Here is a 27990-nt window from a genome sequence, read left to right on the forward strand (position 1 = left end):
TAGCTAGTATAAAATATACGTTACACATGAACAGAGTTCACACAAATACAATGGGCTTGTGTTATCTTTTATCTAATCCAGCGATAATGTTACGAATAACGTTATCCCAAACAATTTACATAATACTTATATCTTATCTGTATGTCAAGATGAACTTGAACGTTTTTATTGTTATGCACTAAAGCTTATTATTGCTCGTCACTTATCTTATGTCAATCGTAAATTATAGAAACTACCTGATTGACGAAAGCACTTTATAAAGTAAATATTGGCCGAAATTATTTTGGGTAGGCAACAACCTCCCTCTTTTAAATTAACACCTTTTTATGGCATAGGTTAGCGACTGAGCATATGGGCCACTTGATGGTAAGTGGTCACCATCACCCATAGACAATGACGCTGTAAGAAATATTAATTATTCCTTACATCGTCAATGCGCCACCAACCTTGGGAACTAAGATGCTATGTCCATTGTGCCTGTAGTTACACTGGCTCACTCACCCTTCAAACCGGAACACAAAAATACTGCAGTATTGTAGTTTAGCGGTAGAATATCTGATGAATGGGTGGTACCTACCCAGGCCGGCTTGCACAAAGCCCTACCACCAAGTAAACATAACATTCGAAACACTATTTTTGCGCTGTTTTATTGCGAGAGAGACCGCAGTTTTTAAGTAAGAAAATCGTCTAACTTACGGTTATCATGTTGTAACTTTAACTATATTTAATTATATTGTCGACGATATTATTGAGAGTTATTAAAACGAAATTTTATTTTACAAACATTTATTCGAATAATATGTAATTGTCTAACACAGTTGTTTTTTCTATTTTTAAGATAATTAAGGTACGTAGATAAAAATATAATCTTTGAAATATATATCTAGTCACATCACTATTTTACTCAATTTTTGTTTTATTTTGAGCATAACAATCGATCGACGCCCTCTTCCCTTACAAATCCTCCTGCCCTTTTTGTACAAATTTCTCTCTTACAGACTAATAATATAGATCAGCTCAGTCTTACTCTTAAATAGAAAACTATTTAAACGTATAGTACGACACAAATTAGATGTCGCATCGGCAAAATTCGTAAAACCGATCACATCCGAATTAAGTACGCTATCCCAAATTATCAATATTTATTTCTCACGCGATAATGATCTTTGCACAAACTTAATAACTTGTAATATCATATGACCTAAAATATTCGTCAATTTGACGCGTCGATTTACATGCACTTGCTTTCTCTGACGAGTGAATCTATAGCGACGAATAGCGTCGAATGGCGCGATAGTGAGCTATTTCTATTGGTTGTGTAAATCGGCAGTAATCGGTTTTATTTTCATTCCATTGCATTTTCCGATGCTACATCTAATTTGTGTCGTACTATATCTACATATGTCGTGGATATGATAATTCGTATATAGCTAGTGTCGCGAGGTCGTCGAACACTTTTTGGTGAGTTTGCACGAGACAGTCTACTGGTCCGGGGTGAGTAGCAGCTCGTGCGCGAAGTAGTGTTCGCGCGCGGGGTGCAGCGCGGCGGCCAGCTGCGGGACGGCACGCGGGGCGGGCGGCGCGCGGGCGGAGGGCGCGGCGGGCGCGGCGCACGCGCTGCGGGCGCTCTCCAGCGCGCGCCACGTGGCGTCGCTCGGCGCCTGCACGTGCAGCGACAGCCGGCACAGCAGCTGCTGTCTGATAAGAAAGTCATAATCAGTCGTTGGGGGAACAAAAATACCGAGCGATGCTATTCTTGTTTTATTTTTTTTTCTTAAACGAGGTCTCAGGTGGTCCAGAAAAAAGCATCTATACGTATGCTCTCACTATTTCAATCAAAGTTGCCCTTTACCCGAATAATTCCTTGATAGGACTTAACAATTTTATGAATCATTATTGTATGAATCTACTGGAGTAACGTTGTACAGGTAAAACCCCGCAGATAAAGTCAACAAAAAAACATTATACCAATCGATGCCCATTACACTGATAGTATGACACATTCCTAAAACAAAGCTAATTAGGTAAGACTAAACATAGTTATTTCTTTCAAAGACGCTTTGAACAGGATTGTAAGTGTTTAACCGAAACAAAGTTATCCTGCTTAAGGACATAATTGTTCATTAAACTCACTGTGCCGTGGGACAGTTCCCCGCGGGCTGCAGCGTCACCAGCTGCAGCAGCGTGCGGCGCCGCTCGGCCCAGCCCGTGAGCAGCGCGCGCGCCGCCGCCGCGCACTCGTCGCCCCCCGCCGCGCCGCAGCTCACGCGACTCGCCACGCATATCCAGACGGATATTATCACCTCGTTCTCAACACTGGGGACAACATTTATTTCACGTACACGTAAATAATTAAATATGATCGTGAAAGATAATCGATTTGAAGGAAATATAAAAATTTTAAGTAGTGAGATTATTATTTATGGTCGAATACATACAAGTCAAGAGCCGAGATGGCCCAGTGGTTAGAACGCGTGCATTTTAACCGATGATTGCGGGTTCAAACCCAGGCAAGCACCACTATATATATGTGCTTAATTGTGTTTATAATTCATCTCGTGCTCGGCGGTGAAGGAAAACATCGTGAGGAAACCTGCATGTATCTAATTTCATCGAAATTCTGTCACATGTGCATTCCACCAACCCGCATTGGAACAGCGTGGTGGAATATGTTCCAATCTCTCTCCTTAATGGAAGAGGAGGCCTTATCTCAGCAGTGGGAAATTTACAGGCTGTTAGTTTACTTTTTTTTTTACATACAAGTCAATGTCGGCGGCGAGCAGCGTCCGCAGGGCGTCCCGCAGCTCGGCGGGCGGGTGCGCGCGCGCGAGCAGCGCGGCGTACGCGGCGTGCGGGCGCGCGCTCGCCAGCAGCGCCGCCGCGCCCCACGCGCAGCGCGCCGCCCAGCGCGACGACACCGCCGCCCACTGCACCGGCTCTGTACACGGGGCCGCTCGTTACTAAGCCCTAACTTATATCCCATCTAGCGATAGTGCAGTCGGCCCTCAAATGTTCAACTACTAACTTTTTTCTGTTTTACATGTTAGAGAACGGGTGTGATCGCGATGAGAAAGGTCGACGAAATATGGCATAAATCATCCCTCTAATCCAGGTTACACGCAAACTTTCCATCTCAAATCAATTAGCTTCACCAGTTGAATTTTTCATATTATTATTATAAATGTGAAAGTAACTCTGTCCGTCTGTCTATCTGTCTGTCTATCGTTCTTTCACGACCAAACCAAATGTGATGAAATTTGGTATGAAGCAGATTTGAACGGATATAAGACAACAAGAAAGGATATAGGCTAATATTTTACTGGACACAAGACAACCAACACGCGAAATGCGAGCGAAGCCGCGGGCGACTACTAGTAATTCAATATACCTTTCTCGGTCATGATGGCCTTGACGAGCGTGTCTCCGAGCGCCGCGAAGCTGTCGATGGCCGTGAGCGAGGCCACCGCGCTCGTGCACGCGCGCCGCACGTGCGCGTCGCACGCACGCGCCCACTGCTCCCACACCTGCGCACACTCCATCAATATTGTTACAGTCTACCGGGACCTCAAAGATACAAATGCATAAAACAATCATTTCAGATAGTAGTAGCTATAAGCTGTGCCTTAGCTCGGATACGTCAGATCGTGAATTATACATAAAAACGTTAATAAACCCTTATGATATTAACTAATATTACTTTCTGTGTCCAGTCAAAAGATAGAGTTACCTTTTTATATCTTTATTCACACAATATCATCTCTTGACAGATCATTAGTTTATAAATCGTATTCAATAAAAATAAGAATTAGTTTACGAGTAAGTCTAAAATTCCATACTTTAACTTAGACTTAAAAAATAGTCTAGTAGTACTGGTCTGTCGATGACACTTTCTCTTGATGGTAGGGCTTTGTGCAAGCCCGTCTGGGTAGGTATCACCCACTCATCAGTTATTCTACCGCCAAATAACAGTACTCAGTATTGTTGTGTTCCGGTCTGAAGGGTGAGTGAGCCAGTGTAACTACAGGCACAATGGACATAACATCTTAGTTCCCAAGGTTGGTGGCACATTGACGATGTAAGGAATAGTTAATATTTCTTCTAGCGTCATTGTCTATGGGCGATGGTGACCACTAACCATCAGGTGACCCATATGTTCGTCCGCCAACCTATACCATAAAAAAATATGATTAAAAAAGTTATTTATCACAAAGCCATCATATTATTATAAAATAGTAGTAGTGACCGGCAAGGCGATCGCGTCAGCTGGCTGCACGCACAGCACGACCAGTGCGCGCGACATCAGCTCTGTCAGCTCGGCCGCCTCCACCGACGGCGCTGGACACAAAGCAAATACATGTATTTTTAAAAACCAGTATTAATAAACGAAAACGCAAAGTTCAAATGATGAATTAATAAAAAAAAACTAAGAACAGTATATAATAAAATTATACAAAATATATATGAAATAAAGCAATTTATTAAAACAAATATAAAAACAAAAATAAATCAATAGACGAGTAAGACTAAAATAATGAGGAAATCTGTTTATTGTAGCCAATTACAAGAGCCAAAACAATTTAATACATATTTTATATATATATATGTATGTTGTAATTCACCTAGTGTATTCATTAATAACAAAAATATTTAAATTTGGAACGCACCCAGGTCAGTGAGGACACTGAGTAGGTAGCGGGTGTGCGCGGCCACGTGCGCGCGCAGGGCGGGCGACGCCAGCGCGCGCGCCCACTGCGACACGCACAGCGCGCGCGCCTCGCCCGCCGCGCCGCCACCGCCCCCCGCGCCGCCCGCGCCGCGCTGCAGCCGCGACGCGCACAGCAACACCCTGACGTACACGCGCGCGTTACAGCGACTCGAATACGATATTATATATAACGATATTATTGATGTCGTATCACTGCAGGGTGCTATTATAGTAGTTGGCGTATCAATATCGAGCGTGAGAAAAGATCGCATATGATATGTACTAATGTTCAAGTTTATTAATTAGACGACCTCCATGGTCGAGTCGAGTGGTATGTACACCGGTTTTCATGGGTACTCCACTCTGAGGTCCCGGGTTCGATTCCCGGCCGAGTCAATGTATTACATTAGTTTTCTATGTTGTCTTGGGTATGGGTGTATGTGGTACCGTCGTTACTTCTGATTTTCCATAACACAAGTGCTTCAGCTACGTACATTGGGATCAGAGTAATGTATGTGATGTTGTCTCATATTATTATTTTTATTAATATTATATTGCTTGGAAATCGACAAACACAAACTCCACGTTTTTACCTGAAGTGCGGTAGCTCGTGGTAGGGTAGGCCGGGGTTGTGGTGTTCGGCGAAGTACCGTTCGAGAGCGGCGTCCAGTGCCGGCAGGGGTAATCTGTGCCACGGCAACTGACAGGCCCCTTCGAGTGTCTATACGAAAAAAATACTAGTTATTATATAAACAAGATATATAATTATGTACTAACTTAGTAGAAAATTATTAAAGTTATTAATTTCGGGATATTTACCATGGTTTTTATTTTTGTTCGGTGGAAACAAATACAAATAACTAAATTTAGTAATTTCAATAGAGAGGATGGGTTTCAACTGTCGAGAGTATGGAATCCAATAATAAAATTATGCAAAACCCCGCAAAATAAAAATAAAATAAAAAATTCGCGAATTGATACGGTGAGTTTCGTCTGCAAAACACGGGATCGAGTGTCGAGTGTACATAAAATAAATTCGACTAGTGACAATGGTAGGGGTGAAAGTGACAATAGTAGTGGTGACCGGTGTTTACGTAGCAAACGTACAAGAAAGGAGGTAGTTCGATACGGACACAAACGGTGAACAAGACATTCGTAGACAATGTCGAAATATCGAGCTCCACCGAACAAAAATAAAAAACATGGTAAATATCCCGAAATTAATAACTTTAATAATAAAAATAACCATGTTAATTTAAAATCCTTAGTAGAAAATTATTCATTAATTCGATAAACGAGCGGGGACGGCTTTAACAGCGCTAACCTCGGGCGGCACGAGCGGGCGCGCGGCCGTGAACAGCGCCAGCAGCGCCGCCAGCGCCGGCGACACGTGCGCGTCCGCCGCGCCGCGCAGCCAGCACGCCGCGCTCGCGTGCCGCACGAACTCACCGAACCAGCGCCTCACGTCCTCATCCGCAATACCACACAGCTAGACACATATTAAAATATTTAAATACTAGTAAGTCGCCCGCGGTTTCACTCGCGTTTTTAGTCATGTATTAGGCAATAAAAGTAGCCTATGTCATAGCCGAGCTCAGTGTTTGCTTCACATCAAATTTCATCAAATTCGGTTCAGCGGTTTGGTCGTGAAAGAGCGACAGACAGAGAGACAGACAAACAGAGTTACATTCATAATATTAATATAGATTATAAAACAAACAACAACAACAACATCAGCCTGTAAATTCCCACTGCTGAGCTAAAGGCCTCCTCTCCCTTTGAGGAGAAGGTTTGGAACATATTCCACCACGCTGCTCCAATGCGGGTTGGTGGAATACAAATGTGGCAGAATTTCTATGAAATTTGTCACATGCAGGTTTCCTCACGCTGTGTTCCTTCACCGCTGAGCACGAGATGTATTATAAAGACAAATTAAGCACATGAATCAGCGGTGCTTGACTGGGTTTGAACCCTCAATCATCGGTTTAGATGCACACGTTCTAACCACTGGGCCATCTCGACTCAGATTATAAAAAAAAAAACAGTAAAAGAAGTAATCCGCGAGTTTAATATATATAGAGCGTCACCTGCAACGCCAGCGGCACGCAGTCGGCTCGCAGCCACGGCGTTTCCCACGGCAGGCGAGCAAGCTGTGCCAGCAGCGCACAGCTCGCTCGCGGCTCGCCGAGGGCGCACTGCGCCGCCCACTCCCACGTATACCGCAGCATGGCCTCCGCGCTGCCTGTTAAAGAGATTGTTTACCATCGCAATTCACCTTAAATTTTAATAAACTAAATTAAAAAAAGCACCAAAATATACTCCTAATTTAATAATACAAATATACTCTGAAATATAACTAATATTTATATCTACCCGTGACCACGAACGCTGTAAAGTGCTCGAAACGTCGTGATGATAGATATACGCGATTTAAATCCGTTAAAACTAGTTTTATTTGAATGTGTAATAATCGCGAAAATCTAAGACAACATTACAAATATACTCTTCATACAGTTTGGTAAATTTATACCAAAAAACTATGCTTTTGTAAAAAAAAAACAATTTTTTAAAATAAAAAGTTTACGGAACATAAACTACACGTCAATCGTACCTGGACAGTCATCCATTACCATGCGTATGGTTTCGACGAAGCGCTCGAGCACCTCGCGCTGGTGGTCGATTTGTGACAGCGAGCTCTGTGGTGCCACCCAAGGACACCACGACGTCTGCAGCACCGGCCACGAACAGTACGCCACTTTGGAATGACGACAACTTCACAGTATGCATATGGTATGATAGCAAATGGTCATGCTCCGGTGGTAGGGATTTGTCCAAACCCGTCTGGGTAGGTACCAGTGGTACCACCCACTCATTAGTTATTCAACCGCCAAATAACGGTACTCAGTATTGTTGTGTTCCGATTTGAAGGGTGAGTGAGCCAGTGTAACTACAGGCACAAGGGACATAACATCTTAGTTTCCAAGGTTGGTGGCACATTGACGATGTAAGGAATAATTAATATTTCTTACAGCTTCATTGTCTATGGGTGATGGTGACCACTTACCATCAAGTGGCCCATATGCTCGTCCGCCAACCTATTCCATAAAAAAAATACTAATGCATTTCATTAATAGTTTACCTCTCTCCGGCGTGTAGGTACAGCTGACAGCTGCGGCGACGAATTCTTTCAACAGGGAGTGCAATGTGTTCGCGAAGTGCGGAGCGTACTCGGCGTAGAGCGCAGCGTGACTTCGGGCCGACGAGCGAGCTTCCCACCATATTATGCCAAGATCGTGAAGAAGTCTTCCTATCTGAAATTGTAAAGTTAAATAAATATTGATGTATCCCTTTGTTAGAAATAAAACTATCAGTCAATTGATCTTTGATATTGATAATATTATCTTTGATCAGGGTGTGTGTGCTCACATACATTGGCTCTGTAACGAAAATAATCAACCCTTACGTCACCAATACGCCGCCAGCCCTGGGAAGTCAGATGTTATGTTCTGTGCTGGTAGTCTTACTGACTCACTCGCCAATATATTGTATTGCTGGTTGTCAGTAGGATATCTAATAAGTGGTACGTAGGTACCAAGTCTGGCTTGCACAAACCTTTACAATCAAATAAAAATGTTATATTCCAAATATTACTTTACTAGAAGTGTGCACGACCATATCTCGTAGAGCGAGCATTTAACATAAAATCAAAAATCAAAATCAAAATATAGTTTATTCAAGTGGGCTTTTTCAAGCACTTTTGAATCGTCATATAACAATTAAGTGAAGCTACCACCGGTTCGGAAAGTAGATTCTACCGAGAAGAACCGGCAAGAAACTCAGTAGTTACTCTTTTTCAACATTTAAAAAAAAAGTACAGTCATGTTAGTTAATACAATTTTTTAAATTAATGTATCCTGCCTGGAAGTCAACAGGTATAATATGTGCCTTCAATAAACTAGACGCGTCCCATAGACCTCACGCGGATAAGTAGGCTCCCAAGAGTCCCACCTGTTCCAGGTGCAGGTCTCGTGCGCGGCCGGCCAGTGCGGGCAGGTGCGCGCAGTAGGGCGGCGGCAGCGCGCCCGCCGCGCACGCGCGTGCGCAGCGCAGCACGTGCTCGCACAGCTCTCGCTCGCGCACCAGCGCCGCCGAGTGGACGCCTAGAATCTAGGGAATTACTTCATATTCGAGTTACCGAGTAAAGTCTTATACAATAATGTTTTAATTGTTATATATGTAAGTCGACCGTTTTCAAATTTTAATTGTATGAAAATTGAATTTAATTTTACAAAATGACAGCGGCTGATTAAATATGATTTATATTATCTGGATTTTATGACATTCTGTTACGGTTAAGGTATTTATTTTATTATTTTTATGAAATTTGGCTTAAAATTTCGAATGTTATGGAATATTTCCATGTTTTTTAATTTCATTTGTTTTTAAGTAACCACTTACTTCAACTAAAACCAAGTCCTGCTGTTGGGGCTCGGGTCCTATCCGTGTAGCGGCTTTGACGATTGATTCGAGAACTTCGTTTCTCGACGACGTGTCGGTGACATCCGCCCAGTGGGTCATGTCGAACTGATCGCGTTGGAAATTCAAAGTTCGGTTTAATTTTTTTAAAACCTTCACTGTGTTATTTCTTTATTTAATTATCCGATATTAGATCATTTTAATTACATATTAAAACGTAGTTATCCGTTTACATGAATTAAATCTAATATATTTTAAGACCTTGGATAAGTAGCTGAAGAGGGCGTGAGGGGGCAGCGGCAGCGCCAGTACCGTGCCGTAGAGTCGCGGCCAGTGGCTGGCCGGCATACGCGCCGGCGTCACCAGGAGCCCGCACAGCTGCTGCTGCGAGGCACTGCCCGTGCTCCAGCGAGCGAGCAGCTCGGACGTGAGCACGCTGTCGTGGTTGAGCCACCGCTGTGGACAGGCAAGGCAGCGTGAGGCGAGAACACACAAAGAGAAGTAGCGCGTCGAGAGCGGCGGTGCGTACCTGCGCGACGGCCGCCACGAGGGCCGCGAGCGCGTCCCGCGCGGGCGGGTAGGGCTCCGCGCGCGGCGCCGCGCCCCACGCCAGCTGCGCCGCGCGCGCCCCCGTCTGCGCGCTCCAGATGCGTCTACACAGGCGCGGGCTCGCTATTATGTTATGAATGTAGACGTACACAAGAATACTACGAGTCGTAAACTATGGATAATTCCATTCCGACCTTAGTCACGTTACATTGACATTTCTGTAAACAGGACTTGAAATGACTCGAGCCTATTAGAGCTGTCTAATAAAAACAATGTCACAAGGCATTGGGTATTACAAAATTACTTATCAATAAATAGGTCTTTAATAATGTTTACTGGCTATATAGTTTTTTGTTCTTTTTTCGTTTGTGTGTCAAACGAGTTTACTTGTATTCTAGAATAGTCTCGAATAAGTTAGTGCGACAATAAAATCCTTTGACATCGTTACTTTTTTTTTTTGCTTTTCCACATTAATCTATCAGAGCCAATTATTAATTTTGAAGGTTGACATGGAATTGTTGTAACATACGATGTGTACCGACTGTTATAAATAAAGTTAGACTAAAAAGACTGTTTATAAATAAAGTAAAAATGAAGAGACAGCTACTTTGTCAAAATGAAATAAAGCACTCGTGCTGTGACAAAGTCGTCCGTTACCTGCCCACGGAGTGCAGGAGGGACGCGACGCGCGCGGCGTGCGGGCGCGGCCGCGACAGGCGCCGCACGGCCGCGCGCGCGCTGCGTCTGCGCGCACAGAGGAGCGACACGTATTATATACAACAGAGAATACAAGGCGATATGTTGATACGATTAAAAATATATGTGATAATCATAGGAAGATAAGGTCAAAAATTTTATCTTAAATAATCTTAATATCTATGAATGAAACACGTCAAACTTTAAAGCTGGTGAATCCAAAAATATCAATTTTCAACGGCAACGGATAATTTAAAAAAAATACGCAATAATTTCACTCACCTGTTCTCGAGTATAGCTTGCTCCGCTCCGGAAGATATGCACCATTCGTCTTCCTGGACGAAGAAAAATTAAAGTTTGTGAAATAAATTTTATGATCACATACTAATTATTTTTACGTCTCATATATGGAAATAAATCATTCTTTAAATTTCCTATTTGGCTACAATACTAATTATATTAAACAGTAATTTGTCTTGTGTATGTATATTCATTCCTTAAACAGAAAAAAAACTAGTACATTTGGCGGAAACCCTGTGTACAGTGCTACACCAGCAGTGAAAAAGATCAAAGTGTGTCTTTGGCTAAAGGCCTTGACATGGTTTCTCACGGGTATGTGTACGACGATTGGCTTGCAGTCTTGCGGACAGGCAGCTCGCACGGGGGGCAGGGGGCGGCGCACGCGCAAGCCTTCCACCAGATCCCACAGCTGGCTGTCCAGTAGCGCCACACGGAAGCAGTCCGACTGCCATTGTCTGAGCACAGAAATTCACTTATCAAACTCACAATTTTAAACTAATTTAAATAAATTTAACAGGTTCTGTAGCCCATTTGACTTAAAAAATATGTGTGGGACTATTTTGTCCACATTCTTAGCGGCCCAAGAAGCAACGTCTTAAGCACCACTCGCGAGCCGCACGCGCCGATCGGACAATCCTTTGTCTACGCAACTCGCAAAACAACGCGTCAGTTCGCCGACGGCTTTCATACGCTTGACCCGCTTCCGCTAGCTAATAACTTTGCTAAGCAACCTTAGACTTTATTCCTATACGCTTAAGACTGCTCTCATAATTTCATACTTATTTTCTTTATAATTTCATCTGCTTTCCTATCTGTGCTTGTGTTCCTTATTCTTGTGCTTGCGTATTAATGTACTATAAAACTATGTGTGCCTTCTGACTTTTATGTGGACTTGTAATATAGACATTATACAAGTAAGTGACTTTTACACTACACTAGAAATTAGTGTAGTGTAAACCAACCACATATGTATTAAATACATCTTAGTTAATAGTGATTACTCTAATTTCCAAAATAGACCATAAGTTTTTGACTTACTCAGTCAGCTTTTTCAATTCCTCTATATATTTTTCTACCATTTCAATCAGTAAGAAAGGATCCTTCATGACCGTGTCGCTGATGGATATGTGCGAAGTGTGCATGTTGTATCTGCAATCATTTATAAATCAAAATCAAAATAAACTTTATTCAAGTGGGCTTTTACAAGAACTTTTGAATCGTCATTTAACAATTAAGTGAAGCTACCACCGGTTCGTAAAGTAGATTCTACCGAGAAGAACCGGCAAGAAACTCAGTAGTTACTCTTTTTCAACACTTAAAAAATACAAAGTCATGTTAGTTAATACAATTATTTAAATTAATATATCCTGCGTGGAAGTCAACAGGTATTAATTCCACGCCTTTTTATCATCTACAAAAACTTTCATCGAATAATATGCCTTTTTTACCAATGTATTTTTTATAAACGATTTGAATTTACGAAACGGCAAAGTTAAAAATATATAACATCAAATTTACATAACAACGTCCTGTAAAAGACAAAATCGACTGCATTATTTTTATTATTATATATTTTTATAAAGTGAAGCATCATTTACTGTTCTCTACTTCCCCTATTCTTTTAGAATCTGACATCAATAGTTGTATGGTTATCAGCATTGTCAGGTAAATGTATTGCATTGATTCCACAACATTATGTACGTTACGTTAGAGTTCAAGCCTTATCATCATTACATAGTATAAAACAAAGTCGCGTACCGCCATCTGTCCCTATGTATGCTTAGATCTTTAAAATTAAGTAACGAATTATGATGCGGTTTATATAACGGATAGAGTGATTCGCGATTAATATTTTTGGAATGTCGTAAAAAAACACATTCTGTAGTATATTTAGTATCAGCACTGTGCGAATCCAGGAGGGTGTTAGTTAGGATTTCCAAACAGTTTTGGATTTACAACTATCAGAGTCAAAGCGATAGTTGACATAGAAAATATCAGTCAAAAGTAATATCTACGTGCCGTTTTCGCGAGCCGTCCTCGACGCTCATGACGGCGGCCACGGCGCGCTCGAAGTGCGTCGCAGGGCGCGCGGGGGGCGCGGGGGGTGCGGGGGGCGCGGGCAGCGCGGGGCGCGCGGGCGGCGGGGGCGGGGCGTCGTCGAGCGAGGCGCGCCACGCCGCGTCAAGAGCCTTCATATGCATTATATACAATCGCTTTGGTAAACAAACCCCTTTGATAAACACTACATTAACTACTTACTGTACTAATAACAGTTGTCTTTCCTTTTTTCAACCGACTTCAAAAAGAAGGAGGTTATCAATTCGTCTGTATTTTGTTTGTTACCTCATAGCTTTTTACTGGGTGGACCGATTTTGATAATTTTTTTTTTGTTTTTTATGGTATAAGTTGGCGGACAAGCATAATGGGCCACCTGATGGTAAGTGGTCACCATCACCCATATACAATGACGCTGTAAGAAATATTAACTATTCCTTACATCGTCAATGTGCCACCAACCTTGGGAACTAATATGTTATGTCCCTTGTGCCTGTAGTTACACTGGCTCACTCACCCTTCAAACCGAAAGGCAACAATACTGAGTACTGTTATTTGGCGGTAGAATAACTGATGAGTGGGTGGTACCTACCCAGACGGGCTTGCACAAAGCCCTACCACCAAGTAACTGTTCGTACTATTATTAATATCACCTGTTCCGAAATATATCTCGCGATGTCCGCGTGGTGTGGATACGCGCGCACGTTTTCTCCCTCCTCGAGCCACATCAAGTATTCACGAACCATCCTTAAAATACCAAGTGATTAAACCAAGCTATCTAAATATATCGACGACTTCAATGATATTCTAATAAACAGATATGTTATATCCATACTAAACAACAGAAAAAAGTGTGCCGCGCCGGGGACCGTTTATTTTAGTTTATTTTTACATTTCGTTAAAAGCAAAAAGGATAGCTTGATAAAAACAATAAATAAAAGAGATAACTAGATGTTTTAATTACGCAAAACGTATTACTACGTAAAACGACTAAAGGCAAACGTCCCAATTGGGACGTTTTCTGGTCTTAACTTTTTGCGCGTTAATAACATATCTGTTTACTACAACATCATTGGACGACTTATACTACAGTTTAAATAAACCAAAAAGGAAATGAAAACGCGAAATACAGCACGACCTAAAAGTGCATGGTACTGATTTTCAATACCCAATTATTACTTTATTAAGTCAATGATGCGAAAATTTCAAGTACTTACTTCTCTGCCGCAGTGTGATAAGAGATAAGGTTTGATACATCATATCCTTTTGTCTCACTCTCACTTCTGGTCTCAGTATCGCTATCGCCTTCTGGCTCAGTCTCATCCTGATCAGATTCCGTGTCTCCAATTAAATCGGTTATTATCGATAATGTTTGAAATAAATTATTGTCTAGAGGGGGGGTATTCTTTCTAACTTTGCTTGGTGCCGCAGTACTGGAGGTTGCACTGTCGCTGGCCTTGAGTACATCAACCTGGTTACGATGATATGTAGCTGTTTCTTGAAGTCGTTTCTTCAGTTGCGCGAGGGTGCGCGACTTGACTATTCCGCTGAAGAAAAGTGGTCCAACAGGTGACGCGGATTCAGATCCTCTATAAGCAGAAAATCAATTAATAATTACAACAAATTCAAATAAACTACTTTTAATAGCAAGTTTAAGTTTATTATACGAGAAGATTACTAATGTTCTGATGAGGTGACATTTTGGCAAGCCTACTTTCCTACAGTAAACTTTAAATAATTAAACAATATGCTAGCAATATTATACCGACCGGTGCAACCACATATGCATCAGTAGACGCCACAGCAGCAAGTGAGCGGGATGTTGCATGGGCACCGACAGCACTGCGCATGCGCAGCGGTGAATCGAAAGCTCATCGTCGCACAGGGAGGACCCGATTTGCTGCGGAGTTAAAAGGATTATATTGATTGACTCAGTACGAAACTCGATGGATTGAGAGTTTATTTATTCATTTATTTATTTAATTGATACACCACAGTATTTGAAATATAACACTTAAAACAAGAATACAGAAAAAAGACAGATACAACTTCAAACACTTAATAGGTATATACAGCATTAATAGTTACGTTAGCCTCCAATAACAATTTTTAACTATACTCTATTCAATAAATACTACAGACTGCAATAATAACACGCTTATTAATTATTTAAAATTTAGACAATTGAAATACTAAATACACACAAATGACAATAAAGAATTCTTAGAGATAATACCATAAATTCACAAAATTAAGCAAAATATAACAGTTTAAAAACAACAACAATAAAGATATCCCAATCACAATAACGCTCCCAACATTAATTTTTTGCGAAATATAGGTTCATCGTCGGCGGCTGACCTTGAGCGCGTTGTCGACGTGTATCCTCTGCGCGGCGGCCCGCTGGCGCGCCAGCTGCGCCAGCAGGCGCGCGTACATGTGCGTGGCCAGCTCGCGCGCGTGCGCGTGCCGCAGCGCGCACTCGCACAGCAGCGGCGCCGCGCCCGCGTGCCGACCGCCGTCGCGCACCAACTCCTGCCCGGACTCTTCCTGGTGATACCGAACTTATTGATTCACACTGATTCTGTTGGACGCAACCACTTAAGGAGACTCAAGGGCGCAAAAGACAGCTGCCGGTCTATTTATAATCATAGAGCTATAGTCTGTTCGCGTTAAGAATGCAGTGAGTTGTCATTGTTTGACCAATCAAATCTTTTTAAAAGAAGAGTAAAAGTGTATGTATATTTGTGTTAAAATTCCAACAAATTATATTTGTTTTAAAGACTAAGTATAATGAATTTAAAAAGTACACATTAACGTAAGAAATCGAAATTAAGTCATTAATATTTTAATCACTATTACTTACACTATTACTGTCGTCGTTAGTGTTTATAATAAAATAATTTTCTGCAGCGAGTTCCATAACATTATCTAAATCCCACATGGCAATTTCTTCTTGTAGCATGGCAGCATTTCTCACACTTTTATTTTTACAAAGTAGTGTGGTATTCATTTTTTTTAATATCAGTTAATAAAAATAACTTGACTTTGTAATTTGAAAAGATTTGATTGGTCAAAGGTGCCGGTAAACAATGACAACTCACTGCATTCTTAACGCGAACAGATTATAGATACTTCCTTTGTGAAATTTTTACTAAGTAGGATTACTGCATTTGTCCATCAATCAGTCAGTCAGTGACAGAATATTTGCAAGGATGTTATGTTTACAACCGTCTTGCGATATTCGTTTCTAAAAGAAAATTCCGCAGATACTTTAACGTTGTCCATACAAAACTTACTCATAAGGTGTAATACAATAGGCTATTTGACTGGTCTTTAAAATCAATTTTATATTATTTAGTAGAAGTTAAGGATCCCAGTAAAAGTTGTTTTTTTTATTTCTAGTACATATTTGCTGAAAAATTCCATATTTAAATAACGCGCGAAAACGCTACTTGGACAATATGGCGCTGCAATGGGGTCGGTGACGTCACTTTGCTGTATTTTAATCTGTGGTAACTATAGTAAAAAATCAAGGTTTACAAGAAAGTGAGTTCATCATAAGCCCGGCCAATCAGGAGCGTTTTGTGTCACGTGACAAACGTTTGAAAAAATGCATTTTTATTTATGGATTTTTGAATAAATTACGTATTATTTTCAACTTTCGTTAGTAAATAACCATTTTGAAACTCATAATATACATTGATTACAATAATACACAGTTTATTTTTCGCATTGTCAAATAGCCTATTCTATAAAATGACAATTAACATATAACAGAAAGGCTGCAGCGAGCGCGGCGCGTCACCTGCAGCGCGGCGGCGACGTGCGCGTCGAGCGCGCGCCAGGCGCGCGTGCGTCGCAGCGCGCGGTCGAGCAGCGCGCGCGTGCGCGGCGGCAGCGCGGGCGCCCACAGCGCGTGCAGCCACGCGCGCAGCAGCGCGTCGCGCTCAGCCTCGTCGGCGCTGGGGGCGATGTTGTATTTGTGGGTGGCAGTCAATATTACCATATGTGTAAGCGCTAAGGTAATGCTAATGTGTTCAGTTAGTAATATTAGTTCCGAAAGTCGCGAGTAGATGTCACTCTGTGTCCTATTAATCGCACAGGCGTTTGACGGTTGTAAGCGAGAACAGATGCGAGTGACCTAGATAAAATGTTACTCAAGACATCTAAGAAGCTTATTAATGATTTCAAACTTGAGCTCCTAAACATAATGCTCCGTAGCTATTGCGGTTATCGTCAAACCCATCTCAACATATTTAAAAGTAATCTAGAAGAATATCAATTTATTAACACTAAAATATGTGGCCAAAGTTTTGTAATTTGTAACGCCACTAAACAAAAGGCAACCCTAAGAACAATAATAATAATAGTTACTCTGGATCTTGGAGCTGATCCAGCACGAGCTTCTGCAGCAGGTCGGCGCCGCTGTCGGCGCGCTGGCCCAACGCGCGCTGCACCAGCGACGGCCCGAAGTTCAGGATCGTTGCAAATATTTCGGTGAATCTTTAATTCAGACCAATTATAAACTAAGCTTAGCTTTTTACTATTATAGATTTTTTTTTTAATATTTTACTTTTCCATTTAATTTTTTTTTTTGTAAAACAACAAACTACATAATTTATAAGAAGTGCAAGAAGTTGAATTTTATTTAGAGGTAAAACTACACTTACTTTGGCGTGAAGGAAATGGACTCCGGCGACTGCGCCATCACCCTCATGACGAATCCCGCACAGTGCAGCGCGTCCAGCGGACGAGTCTGAGCCAGCTGGAGCAGAGCTTCTGCGCCAGGACCACATGCCTATTAATAGCATATTATTACATTTATGTGCCTCTATAACTTTTAAGGCGCATCAACATATATTTGCACGAATTTAACTCCACCCAACCAGGGCCGTATTTAGGGGAGGGCAACCGGGGCAACTGCCCTGGGGCCTCCACATTAGTGAGGGCCACAGTTTTCAGCAAGTTAACAAATATAAATATTATAATGTTATTATTTATCATTTTAAAAGTTACCTATACAAGCAAATAAATCATAGCTTACTGATTGAAATAAAAAAAATAATTAATTCATGATAATATAATAATTAGGTTGTTCATGCTTCTGTTTGTCTAGGGCCCCCACTGCTTTGTGGCCCGGGGGCCTCCAGACCTTTAAATCCGGCTCTGCACCCAACAGTCTGCAAACGGTTACGGCCCGACTCACCAGCGGCACGGAGTGTCCCCAGTCGCCGGCCAGCAGCGCCAGCGCGGCGTGCAGCGCGCTGGGCGGCGCGGACACGGGGGGCGCGGGCGGGGGCGGGCCCGCGCCGCGCCACAGCGAGCGGTGCAGACACAGCGCGCGCAGCACCCGCCACGCCCAGTCGGGCGCCGCCCCGCGCCGCGCCGCCCACTCGCACACCCACGAGCCCGCGCACAGCTGGCTCTCCAGCGCCACCCCGCTGCACACACACACTTATACTTGGTGGTAGGGCTTTGTGCGAGCCCGTCTGGGTAGGTACCACCCACTCGTCAGTTATTCTACCGCCAAATAACAGTACTCAGTATTGTTGTGTTCCGGTTTGAAGGGTGAGTGAGCCAGTGTAACTTCAGGCACAAGGGACATAACATCTTACTTCCCAAGGTTAGTGGCGCAGTGACGATGTAAGGAATAGTTAATATTTCTCACAGCGTCATTGTCTATGGGTGATGGTGACCACTTACCATCAGGTGGCCCATATGCTCGTCCGCCAACCTATACCATAAAAAAAAAAAAAACTTACTGTGCTGCTATCGACGAATGGTATACTTCCGACGAAAACCAGTATTTTGTACACATTATATCTATCTGTATGTATTTACTACGACCGATGATAAAAACGACTAGATTATTACGATCTAGAAACCGAATGACATTAGACACTATTGTGGAAATAATAATATTTCTTTTAATAAATTGAATGTATGAAAAGAGCAAGGTTGTTTATAGCATGACCTTGCTAGCAGGTGCAGTTACTGATTTAAATAGAGTTATAAGCAAATATTTTATGCTACAACTACGACAATACACATTAAATATCATATATATATATATATATATATATATATATATATGATATTTATATATATATATCTTAATATAATGCCGAGCAAATTGGAAAACAAAAAATTGCTGGTAAGTAAGTGATAAATATAGGGTTTTCAAGCAAATAAGAATAATTTACTACTTACTACACTTCTTTTAAGTAAAATCTGAAACTTAAAATGGATAAACAAAATCAACGTAATAAATCTCACGTGTGCGGCGTGTAGTCCAAGTTAAGCAGGAGATGCTGCAGCAGCTGCGGACATCGGAGCGCCCAGTCGTCCAGCACGGCGGCGAGCTCGGCCGGCGCGGGGCGCCAATCTTTCAGAGACAGCGGCTCCAACAGCGAACCGTCCGCTTCCACTGACAAAAGGTACACCAAAAGTTTTCAATACTTGAAATATTTAATAACGTTATTTCTTTTACTATCTTAAAAAAATTAAGTTCTTATATTTTCGGACAAAACTATGGACGAATTCACAAATATATTTTTTATTCACAAGAGGCCGTTTATCATTACCGGACTTTATCTGCCCATATGGCCGGAAATGGTAGGTGGTTAAATATTCGAACAGTGTATGGTTGGTATCAAGGCATGCGCACTTATACAAGGTCACCAAGTAAAATTCATCAGCAAAACCAGAGATAGAATAATTGTGTACAAAAGTCTATTAGTTTACCGGATAAGAAACATTACATACCCTGATTGTTGTCAGCTAGCATGTGGAAGGCGAGCGTGTGCACGTGAGGATGAACGGCAAGTAATTCAGGCAGGAGTTCTCGTGCGGTGACGTCACAGAGACCCTTACAAGCTGGTTTGCGATGAATTCCCGTCTAAAATTAATAGTAGTTGAATTATAATTAAATAGTATTATTGAACATAAAATATTACGTCTTTGCTAAACAAAACCTTTACAAACCTGAAACAAAAAATCTAGCACAGTCCTAGCTAGATCTTGGTCCTGCGGGCGGGACAGAGCGGCCTGCGCGACGATGCGCGTGCGCAAGCCGCAAGACTGCGCTTCTACTTCCACTGAAAGCGAGGCGATGTGCACCGACTTGTCTGTAGAAGAATCGTACGATATGACTTACAACGCTGTTCCATTTTCATATCAGTCATAATTATACAGGGTTATTGGTAACTCGATGTATAACCGTTAGGAGGTGATATGGGCGACTATTTGCAATAATTTTAACCCCCATATACATTATCCAAAAGTGAACCATTTTTGAGTTATCACGTTTTTTAGTTTTTTTCAAAATTTGTCAATAAATGCAACTTCAAAAATTTATTTTAAAAAAGTTTCAATAAAATCTATTTTTTTTTTCATATGTTTTATAAAAACGATTAAACGCTGAATATTTGTCAATATTTAAACAATAATTATCGGTTCAAATTTAAAAATGCCAGACGGATTTTTTTTTTTAATTATTGCAAATAGGCACGGGCACAGGCCCCTATCACCTCCTAACGGATATACGTCGAGTTACCAATAACCCTGTATATGAATGACGCAAGTATCCCAAAATATATTTTACGACTTTTGTAAATTTTAAAGCTTACTATAAAGTTAAAGATTATGCGTCGGTTCGGTTATTTTTTTTTAAATTAATAGTGCCTTCTTTTTACTACAAATACTGTAAATAAATGAAAAATAATAATGACGGTGGTAGTGTCGCCATAGATCTATCACAATGGGCCACAAACTGACCGTGCAAGCCACCAATAAGCGTATTGCAGTACTCCTCCGCGACGTTGTCGCTCAGCAGCGTGGCGGGTAACTTGTGCGCCTCCTCTCCCAGCAGAGTGAGGCCCGCAGCGAAGCAAGCCTCCAGCTCCGACGGTATCTTCTCTGCTAGATCTTCTACGTACGATGATCTAGAGGGTAATATATTTTCCTTGATTCTTTCCAACTAAATAGTTTATCGGCTGTCAGTTTTCCTCTCAAAAGTATTTATTTATTTATTTATTCTTTATTGCACCCAATCTTACAACTAAAAAATAACATTTTAGTTACATAAAAGTTGCATGAGGTGCAACAGGCGGCCTTATCGCTAAGCAGCGATCTCTTCCAGGCAACCTTTGGGTAAAGGATCATGATATTGATATTAATGGGAAGGGTACAATAACTTTTTACATATATATATAGTATAAATTCTTAATAGAATAGTATACAATACACAAATAACAATAAATATATATAATATAAATATATACTATATTAAATACATACATACATACATAAATAAATACATAAAATATATATATATATAATAAGATAGGAGATATTAACTAAACAAGAAATTAACAACAACAACAACAACAAAAGTTAGTTATATCCCCGGCTAACCTGGAGTGCATGTGCAGCGCGGCGAGCGCGTGCAGCGCGGCGGCGGCCAGCGTGCGCAGGCGCGCGAGCAGGCGCGCGTAGCCGGCGTGCGAGCGGCGCGCGCGCACGCACACGCCGAGCGCGGCGCGCACGCCGCAGCTGGCCTTCAGCACGCCGTGCCCGCCCGACGCGTCGCCCCACCACTGCTCACTCTGCTCGCTCAGATCCTGCAACAATACGATACGATGCTAACATGCACATTTTTTTATTTTTTATGTATAGTGTTTGAAAAGAACTTTCAATAAATGAAATATTTAATTTTTAAGCCAATAATTTTAATGTAGAGAAGTTTAAAACTTATTACTATAATATTTTTTTTATTTAATTGACATTTACAACATCCACGGGCTCACTGTCGCCTGTGCCTTGTTTAACATTCTACTGGTGTACATTTTAGCATTGTATATTTTACTAAACATTAGCAGATCTTTGCTGGCCTTCAAGCTTGTCGTTTTAGAAGACGAAGCCCACACTGTAGTAGTGTAAGTGTGAGCTAAATTCGATGCATTATTTTTTTATTTATTTTTTATGGTATAGATTGGCGGGCGAGCATATGGGCCACCTAATGGTAAGTGATCACCATCGCCCATAGACAATGACGCTGTAAGAAATATTAACTATTCCTTACATCGTCAATGTGCCACCAACCTTGGGAACTAAGATGTTATGTGCCTAGTGCCTGTAGTTAAATGTAAATCTATGGGCTATATGTGGTAAACTAGCAGACCTGTCTGCTGAACAACGCAAGGCGCGCGAGTAAGTCCCTCAGAGGCAGCGCCTGTAAAAGGGCCAGCAAGTCGCGCTCGCGCAGCCGCCCCTCCCCCACCGCGCACCCCTCACCACTGTCGTCAAGCTCCTCCCACGCTTCACTGTCTGAATTTGTAAACGCATTATGTCATAATATTTTTAATATTTTCCAGAAATTAAACACTGATAAAATAATCAATTGCATAAATTGCTCTGAGGACATAATATGGTGATAAAATACAGGACCGGTGTGGTAGACCGTATCCGAAAGTAAAAGATATACAAAAATAACGATACATGCTCAAAACTAAAAATAAAATGTTTTTCCCGACCTTTGACGAAGGATATTATTATTAATTGAAAAAATAATCGTAGCACACGTGAATTGACACGTGAATGTGACTCATAATCAATAAAATTAATAATTTATTACAGTTAAAATCATTTTATAATTGAAATGTTCATTCACTGATTTTCAAATCCGCTCTGTATTACTTTAACTTTCTTTACTTTTACTTTATAATCATACAACAACAACAGCTTGTAAATTTCCCACTGCTAGGCTAAGGCCTCCTCTTGGTGCTGGTGGGTTGGTGGAATGTGGCAGACTTACTATGAAATTAGACAAATGCATGAATGAATTAAGCACATGAATATTCAGTGGTGCTTGCCTGGATTTGAGCCCGCAATCATCGGTTAAGATGCTCGCGTTCTAACCACTGGGCCATCTCGGCTCACTCGGCTACATTTCGATTAACTCAGCAAATAAACGCACAGCACTCACCCTCCGTGCACTCGTGCGCCGACTCGAGCACGGGCCGCGTGAGCAGCAGCTCGAGCACGCCCAGCAGGCGCGCCGCCGCGCACATGTCGGGCACGCGCACGCTCACCACGTGCCCCGCCCACTGGACCGAACGCGTCTGTCTGTAGTCGACAGACAGTCGACAGATATATTTAATACATATAAATATACAGGGCCGGATTTAGGGGAGGGTAACCGGGGCAACTGAACTGGGGCCTCCACATGAGAGGGGGCCACAGTTTTCAGCAAGTTAACAAATACTGAGATATAGTCAAATTATAATAATGTTACTATTTAATATTTTAAAAGTTACCGATACAAATACGATACAATTCATAGCTTACTGATTGAAATAAAAAAAACTAATTAATTCATAATAATATAATTATTAGGGTGTTCACGCTTCTGTTTGTCTAGGGCCCTCAATGCTTTGTGGCCCCGGGGCCTCCACACCTTTAAATCCGACTCTGTAAATATATATAAACCAGCATTATGTTACAACCAGTATACATTCGTCTTATGCTTTTATGATATAATCGTGACGAAGAAAATGTTCATTATAAACAGAAAACTTTTAAAACGTTATTTTGCTAATGGTTAATTTAAGGCGTAATGTGATTATCATAACGATGGCACCTATCTGGACCAACTTGGACATAAGCGATCACAGATATATTATAATTATAATATTTGATATTGATGCAGTAATAATTTTAAAGAAAACACATGAATTTTAATGAAGCTAAACAAATAAATATGTTCAACATTATCAGACGCGTTTTAGGCGCGTCGCGTGTTATGTTGTCAGGTGTGTTCAAGTTTGATATCAAATTTCATTGAATTCGATTTCGCAGTTTGTCTGTGAATCGTAGCAACGAAGAGAGTTCCTGTTAAATTTATAATATACTAGCGATCGGTCCCGGCTTCGCACGGGTACAGAGATATGACACCACAGTGGAAACTTCTAAAATTATCAGTGTTTCTTTACTAAATTGACCATGTATTATATATATAAAAACCTTTTTCTCGAACCAATCTATCTAGTAAAAAAACCGCATCAAAATCGTTGGATTTAAGGATAAATATATGAACAGAGAAAGCGACTTTGTTTTATATTATGTAGTGAAGCATACATTTTACTATACCTGAATAGATTATGTAGAACAAACAGCAGGTGATTTAAGTTCTCTTCTTCCAATAGAACAGAAGACAGGACGCTGGCCCAGCGCTGCAGCGCTTGAGCGTACGCGGCGGGCGCTGCGTCACTAAACCGAAGAGCGTCGAACACCAACGACAGCGCCTCACGAATATACTCATTTGGTTTCTGTATCGTTTCATTTATCACCTCATCTATCTTTAAATAAAATATATGTATTATATATTTGTTACTTATATATTATACATATGGGCCGAGATGGCCAGTTGCGATTGCGGGTTCAAACCCAAACAAGCACCACTGAATATTCATGTGCTTAATTTGTGTTTATAATTCATTTCATGGTCGGCGGTGAAGGAAAACATCAAGAGGAAACCTACATGTGTCTTTCGTAGAAATTCTGCCACATATGTATTCCACCAACCCGCATTGGAACAGCGTGGTGTTCCAAACCTTCTCCTAAAAGGGAGGGCTTTAGCCCAGCAGTGGAAAAATTTACAGGACGTTGTTTTGTGGTATGCACATTTTTTTTTTATTCATTTTAATCTATTTTTTCTATACATTTGTGGGCAAAAGACACAGGAGGGTTTAAATTAGGTCATTTAAACACTATACATTTTACTGGCACCGAGTTATTTTCAAGCTTGTTTCAAAAAAGTATTTTAAGTAAATAGAATTTAATCATTTTATTATTTATCACGAAACTTACATCACAATGCGTTTGCAGTGCTGTATGCTGGTGATGGCAATATGAATCCTGCACGTCTTGCAATAGAGCCTCTAATCGCAGGCGTGCTGCTGATAACCTTTCCCTGTCCAGCTTGGCAATATCAAAGTTAGCTTTTAAATTTACATTTGTCCCACAAGGACACTTTTCCGATAAATTTAATGTACGTTTCTCCACTTTCCAAAGGGTAGCCCTACTCCTTTCCTCTTCGACATATTTACAGCTTAAGCGATTGCGTTCACGATCGACCGCAATCAATGAAGTTCTGAAAACGAGATTTTATCACATTTGATCACATGGTACAGTCGATGACAGGTTTCCTTCATCTATAGACTTCTATCACTTCCTATATGTGGAATATTCCTAATCACGTAATCTAAGATTTTAACCGGTGTACCTATCAACTCACTACTACCCAACAGGCCTACGACGACGTTATCATAATCCAGTCGATGAAAGTGAGACTCTGTATACACGAAAGTGTTCCTCACGCAGTTGTGGCCATCACTAGACAAACCAATACCTGTGTCTTTTACACGAACGATAGTGACGATGCTATCGGCAGATTCCTCGGCCCAGCGGCAGATGCTTAGAAAGGACCATCCTCAGAGCACAGCCTCAAGACATCTATACATAAACTCGATATCAGAGTCACCGAGTCTGTACTCTCTCTGATCGAGCGCGGAGCAGGCGCCGCTGGATTGCAGTAATGTTTTTAATAGGATTAAAAACCTTATTTATCATTTTATTAAAGTAGAATGTAAAAAAGGGCATGGGTAACTGTGATCTGCCTGTGATATGCCTGTTGATCTTGATAAAATAAATAAAAACTCACTCAATTTTAATATAACATATATGCACAATTCAATCTTGAATAAGTAAGAAATATGTTTAACAAAAAAAAACAATTTTCCTTCAGAAAGTGATGAAACAAACGATGATAATTAATAGCACTCAGTCAAATAAGTGAGTAACAAGTTTTTGGAAACTTACATGTATGGGGACGACATATAAACTGCCTAGAGAGGCCCCTTTAAAATAATACAATGATAAAAAAACTGGCATGTAAATTAAATGACTGTAAATACTAACTATTTAATTTAGAGTAGTTTATAAGGCAGAAACAAAATTATCGGTTCAAACTTCAGGTATTGCCTGAGTATAATCCTTATCACGAATACAAAAAAATTACTATGGCCTAAATTTATATCCAAATGCTGGTAACTTACTGCTCACCGCTAAGACTACCCTCCCCTACCAGTTGGAAAGGTTATTTTGACTATCAAGAATAAGAGTTAATATATGTTAGTAAAGAAATATTATATTTTTACCTAAAAGTAGACAGCAGATCTATTAAGGGATGATCAGGTGTACTTCGAGGCCCAGCTTCGACAATAGCCTCCTCTTGTTCACTAATTGCTCTAACTTCAGCCAACTCCTTTCCACCAAACAGTCTTATTGCTTCATCTAATGGCAAACATGTGACTTTAGTCTTTGTTTCTTCCTGTACTTTTTCAGTATGCAGGTAGGTAGCCGGTGCAGATACATTTTCTTCAAATAAAGGAGCTGAAGGTAACACAGATTCCTCTGCTTTTTCTATTTCCCTAATGGAATTAGTTTCCGTAGATTCAACATCTTTATTTACATCGCTAGTGGTATTGGCAGTAACAATTAAGGGTTGCTCTATTTCTACTTTTTCAACTTTATTAGATTTATCTATAACATTTGTTGTTTCTGCAATAGTTTGTGTTTCAGGTAAGACTTCATTTGGTATAGTTTCATTGGATATAGATTGCTGCTCTTCAATCTGCACATCTTGTGATAATACTTTTTTTAATTTGTGTTTGTCTTTACTTTTCCTTTTCTGAAAAGTACAATATTTTACTTGGAACAGCAAATGTAACTAACAGTAATTATCTGTGGGTGCACCATTTCATTGTAAATGAAACACATTAACGGAACAAGCAATAAAATAATTAGTTAATATAAAGAAATGGTGAAGACACCACAGATGGAGAATAATAATTATTATTAAAAAATTTCTACTTTACTTGTTATGGAATGTATCTAATTTAAAATATTATAACATGAATTTAAAAATACAATAACCTTTTTTATTTTCTGCATAACCCAATGTCATAATATTATAAAATGTTGTATCATAATTACAGATAATTTTTTATTAAATAAAAATAATAACAATTCATCCTTGATAAAAATAATACGAATTACTGAATGCATATCATATTACTGATCTCTTTGTTCAATTAACGAAGTCACAAAATACCGAATTATGCATTGTAATAAACAAAGACTGTTAATATAATAAATGTAAACCTATTTTAATATCGATATATGGTATATTTTATACATACCTCTTTTGATTTTTCTTTAACCATCGTAGCCATTGTGATATAGATTTATATTTTTTTCTAGAAATGTTAGAATATAAATATTTCGAATGTTTTTTTCATTTTTTACGTCTTGTATATTTTGATTTGACGATCAGCTGTATTATTTGACATAAACAAGTCAACAAAGGTAATACTTAACTTTCAATGTCAATAAAAAATAATATTGCCAGACTAATATATATTATCAGTCAAAATAAAGTTGAAACAGATTTCATAATTAATATGTTTCATTTAATATTTCGGTGTTAAGTCGAATACCACTTAATTTTTGCACTACACACACTTTTGCACAGGTTGCACTAGTTCACGTTCTATCTGAGAACATCATATATAATAATTTGAAACGCGCATAACTTAAGAGGTACGAAAATAGCACCAAACTATTCTTAGTAATGCTTCATGTTTCAGAAAGATAAAAAACACTAAATGCAAGGTATAAAAATTGCACTGAAATAAAATTAAAATTATTATGTGAATTATAAGAACTATCAATTTTAAATAAAAAATTAACGTTCACTTCAAATTAAAACCTTTGCTTATGACTTGATGTTTTTTTCCTTATAATAACAAGGACCATATATCAATATTAAGACTTCTAGCGCCAAAGTTGCGGAAGTCTCATACAAACTTCAATACCCTAGCTTCAGGAGTTGGAGATTACAACTTTTATATATTTTTTATAGTTCACATAGTGATTCCAGTTTAGATACCAAGTTTCAGCTTTTTAGGATAAAAGTCAATAACCTATGAATCTTAATGGTCATCAGTGAATCAGTGACGAAATCAAAGGTTTTTAGATATCAATAAAATCTTTTTTTTCTGCTATTGTTTGTCGGATGAGCCTATGGGCCACCTGATGGTAAGTGGTCACCACCGCCCATAGACAATGACGCTGTAAGAAACATT

General features: G+C 40.2%; 1 protein-coding gene across 1 annotated transcript; it reads right to left on the reverse strand.

Annotated features, from left to right (window-relative positions):
* Positions 1 to 540: 540 nt before the first annotated feature.
* LOC124535431 lies at positions 541 to 27204 on the reverse strand. Its single transcript, XM_047111643.1, has 39 exons — positions 27046 to 27204; positions 26002 to 26534; positions 24653 to 24935; positions 23933 to 24141; positions 22770 to 22909; positions 21966 to 22111; positions 21200 to 21405; positions 20561 to 20727; positions 19769 to 19911; positions 19550 to 19682; positions 19061 to 19211; positions 17991 to 18225; positions 17455 to 17582; positions 17159 to 17287; positions 16590 to 16746; positions 15143 to 15331; positions 14551 to 14681; positions 13999 to 14370; positions 13435 to 13528; positions 12746 to 12915; positions 11765 to 11875; positions 11037 to 11181; positions 10709 to 10761; positions 10388 to 10474; positions 9711 to 9834; positions 9443 to 9637; positions 9164 to 9289; positions 8714 to 8872; positions 7845 to 8016; positions 7317 to 7460; positions 6793 to 6947; positions 6030 to 6194; positions 5299 to 5426; positions 4665 to 4846; positions 4244 to 4335; positions 3389 to 3524; positions 2761 to 2938; positions 2134 to 2316; positions 541 to 1698 (listed from the first exon to the last, which is right to left on the reverse strand). The coding sequence occupies exons 1-39, from the start codon at positions 27076 to 27078 to the stop codon at positions 1482 to 1484; spliced, it is 6501 nt and encodes a 2166-aa protein (XP_046967599.1). The 5' UTR covers positions 27079 to 27204; the 3' UTR covers positions 541 to 1481.
* Between the last annotated feature and the right edge of the window lie 786 nt (positions 27205 to 27990).

Source organism: Vanessa cardui, chromosome 14 (genome assembly GCF_905220365.1).
Source record: "Vanessa cardui chromosome 14, ilVanCard2.1, whole genome shotgun sequence".
Classification (NCBI taxonomy): Eukaryota; Metazoa; Arthropoda; class Insecta; order Lepidoptera; family Nymphalidae; genus Vanessa; species Vanessa cardui.

Bases quoted from the DNA above. Each gene is read 5' to 3' on its own strand.
- LOC124535431 (XM_047111643.1), bottom strand. From the start codon at position 27,078: ATGGCTACGATGGTTAAAGAAAAATCAAAAGAG. The intron at 26,535-27,045 runs GTATGTATAAAA...TGTACTTTTCAG, and splicing joins TTAAAGAAAAATCAAAAGAG to AAAAGGAAAAGTAAAGACAA. The intron at 4,336-4,664 runs GTGCGTTCCAAA...CTTTGTGTCCAG, and splicing joins CAGTGTCCTCACTGACCTGG to CGCCGTCGGTGGAGGCGGCC.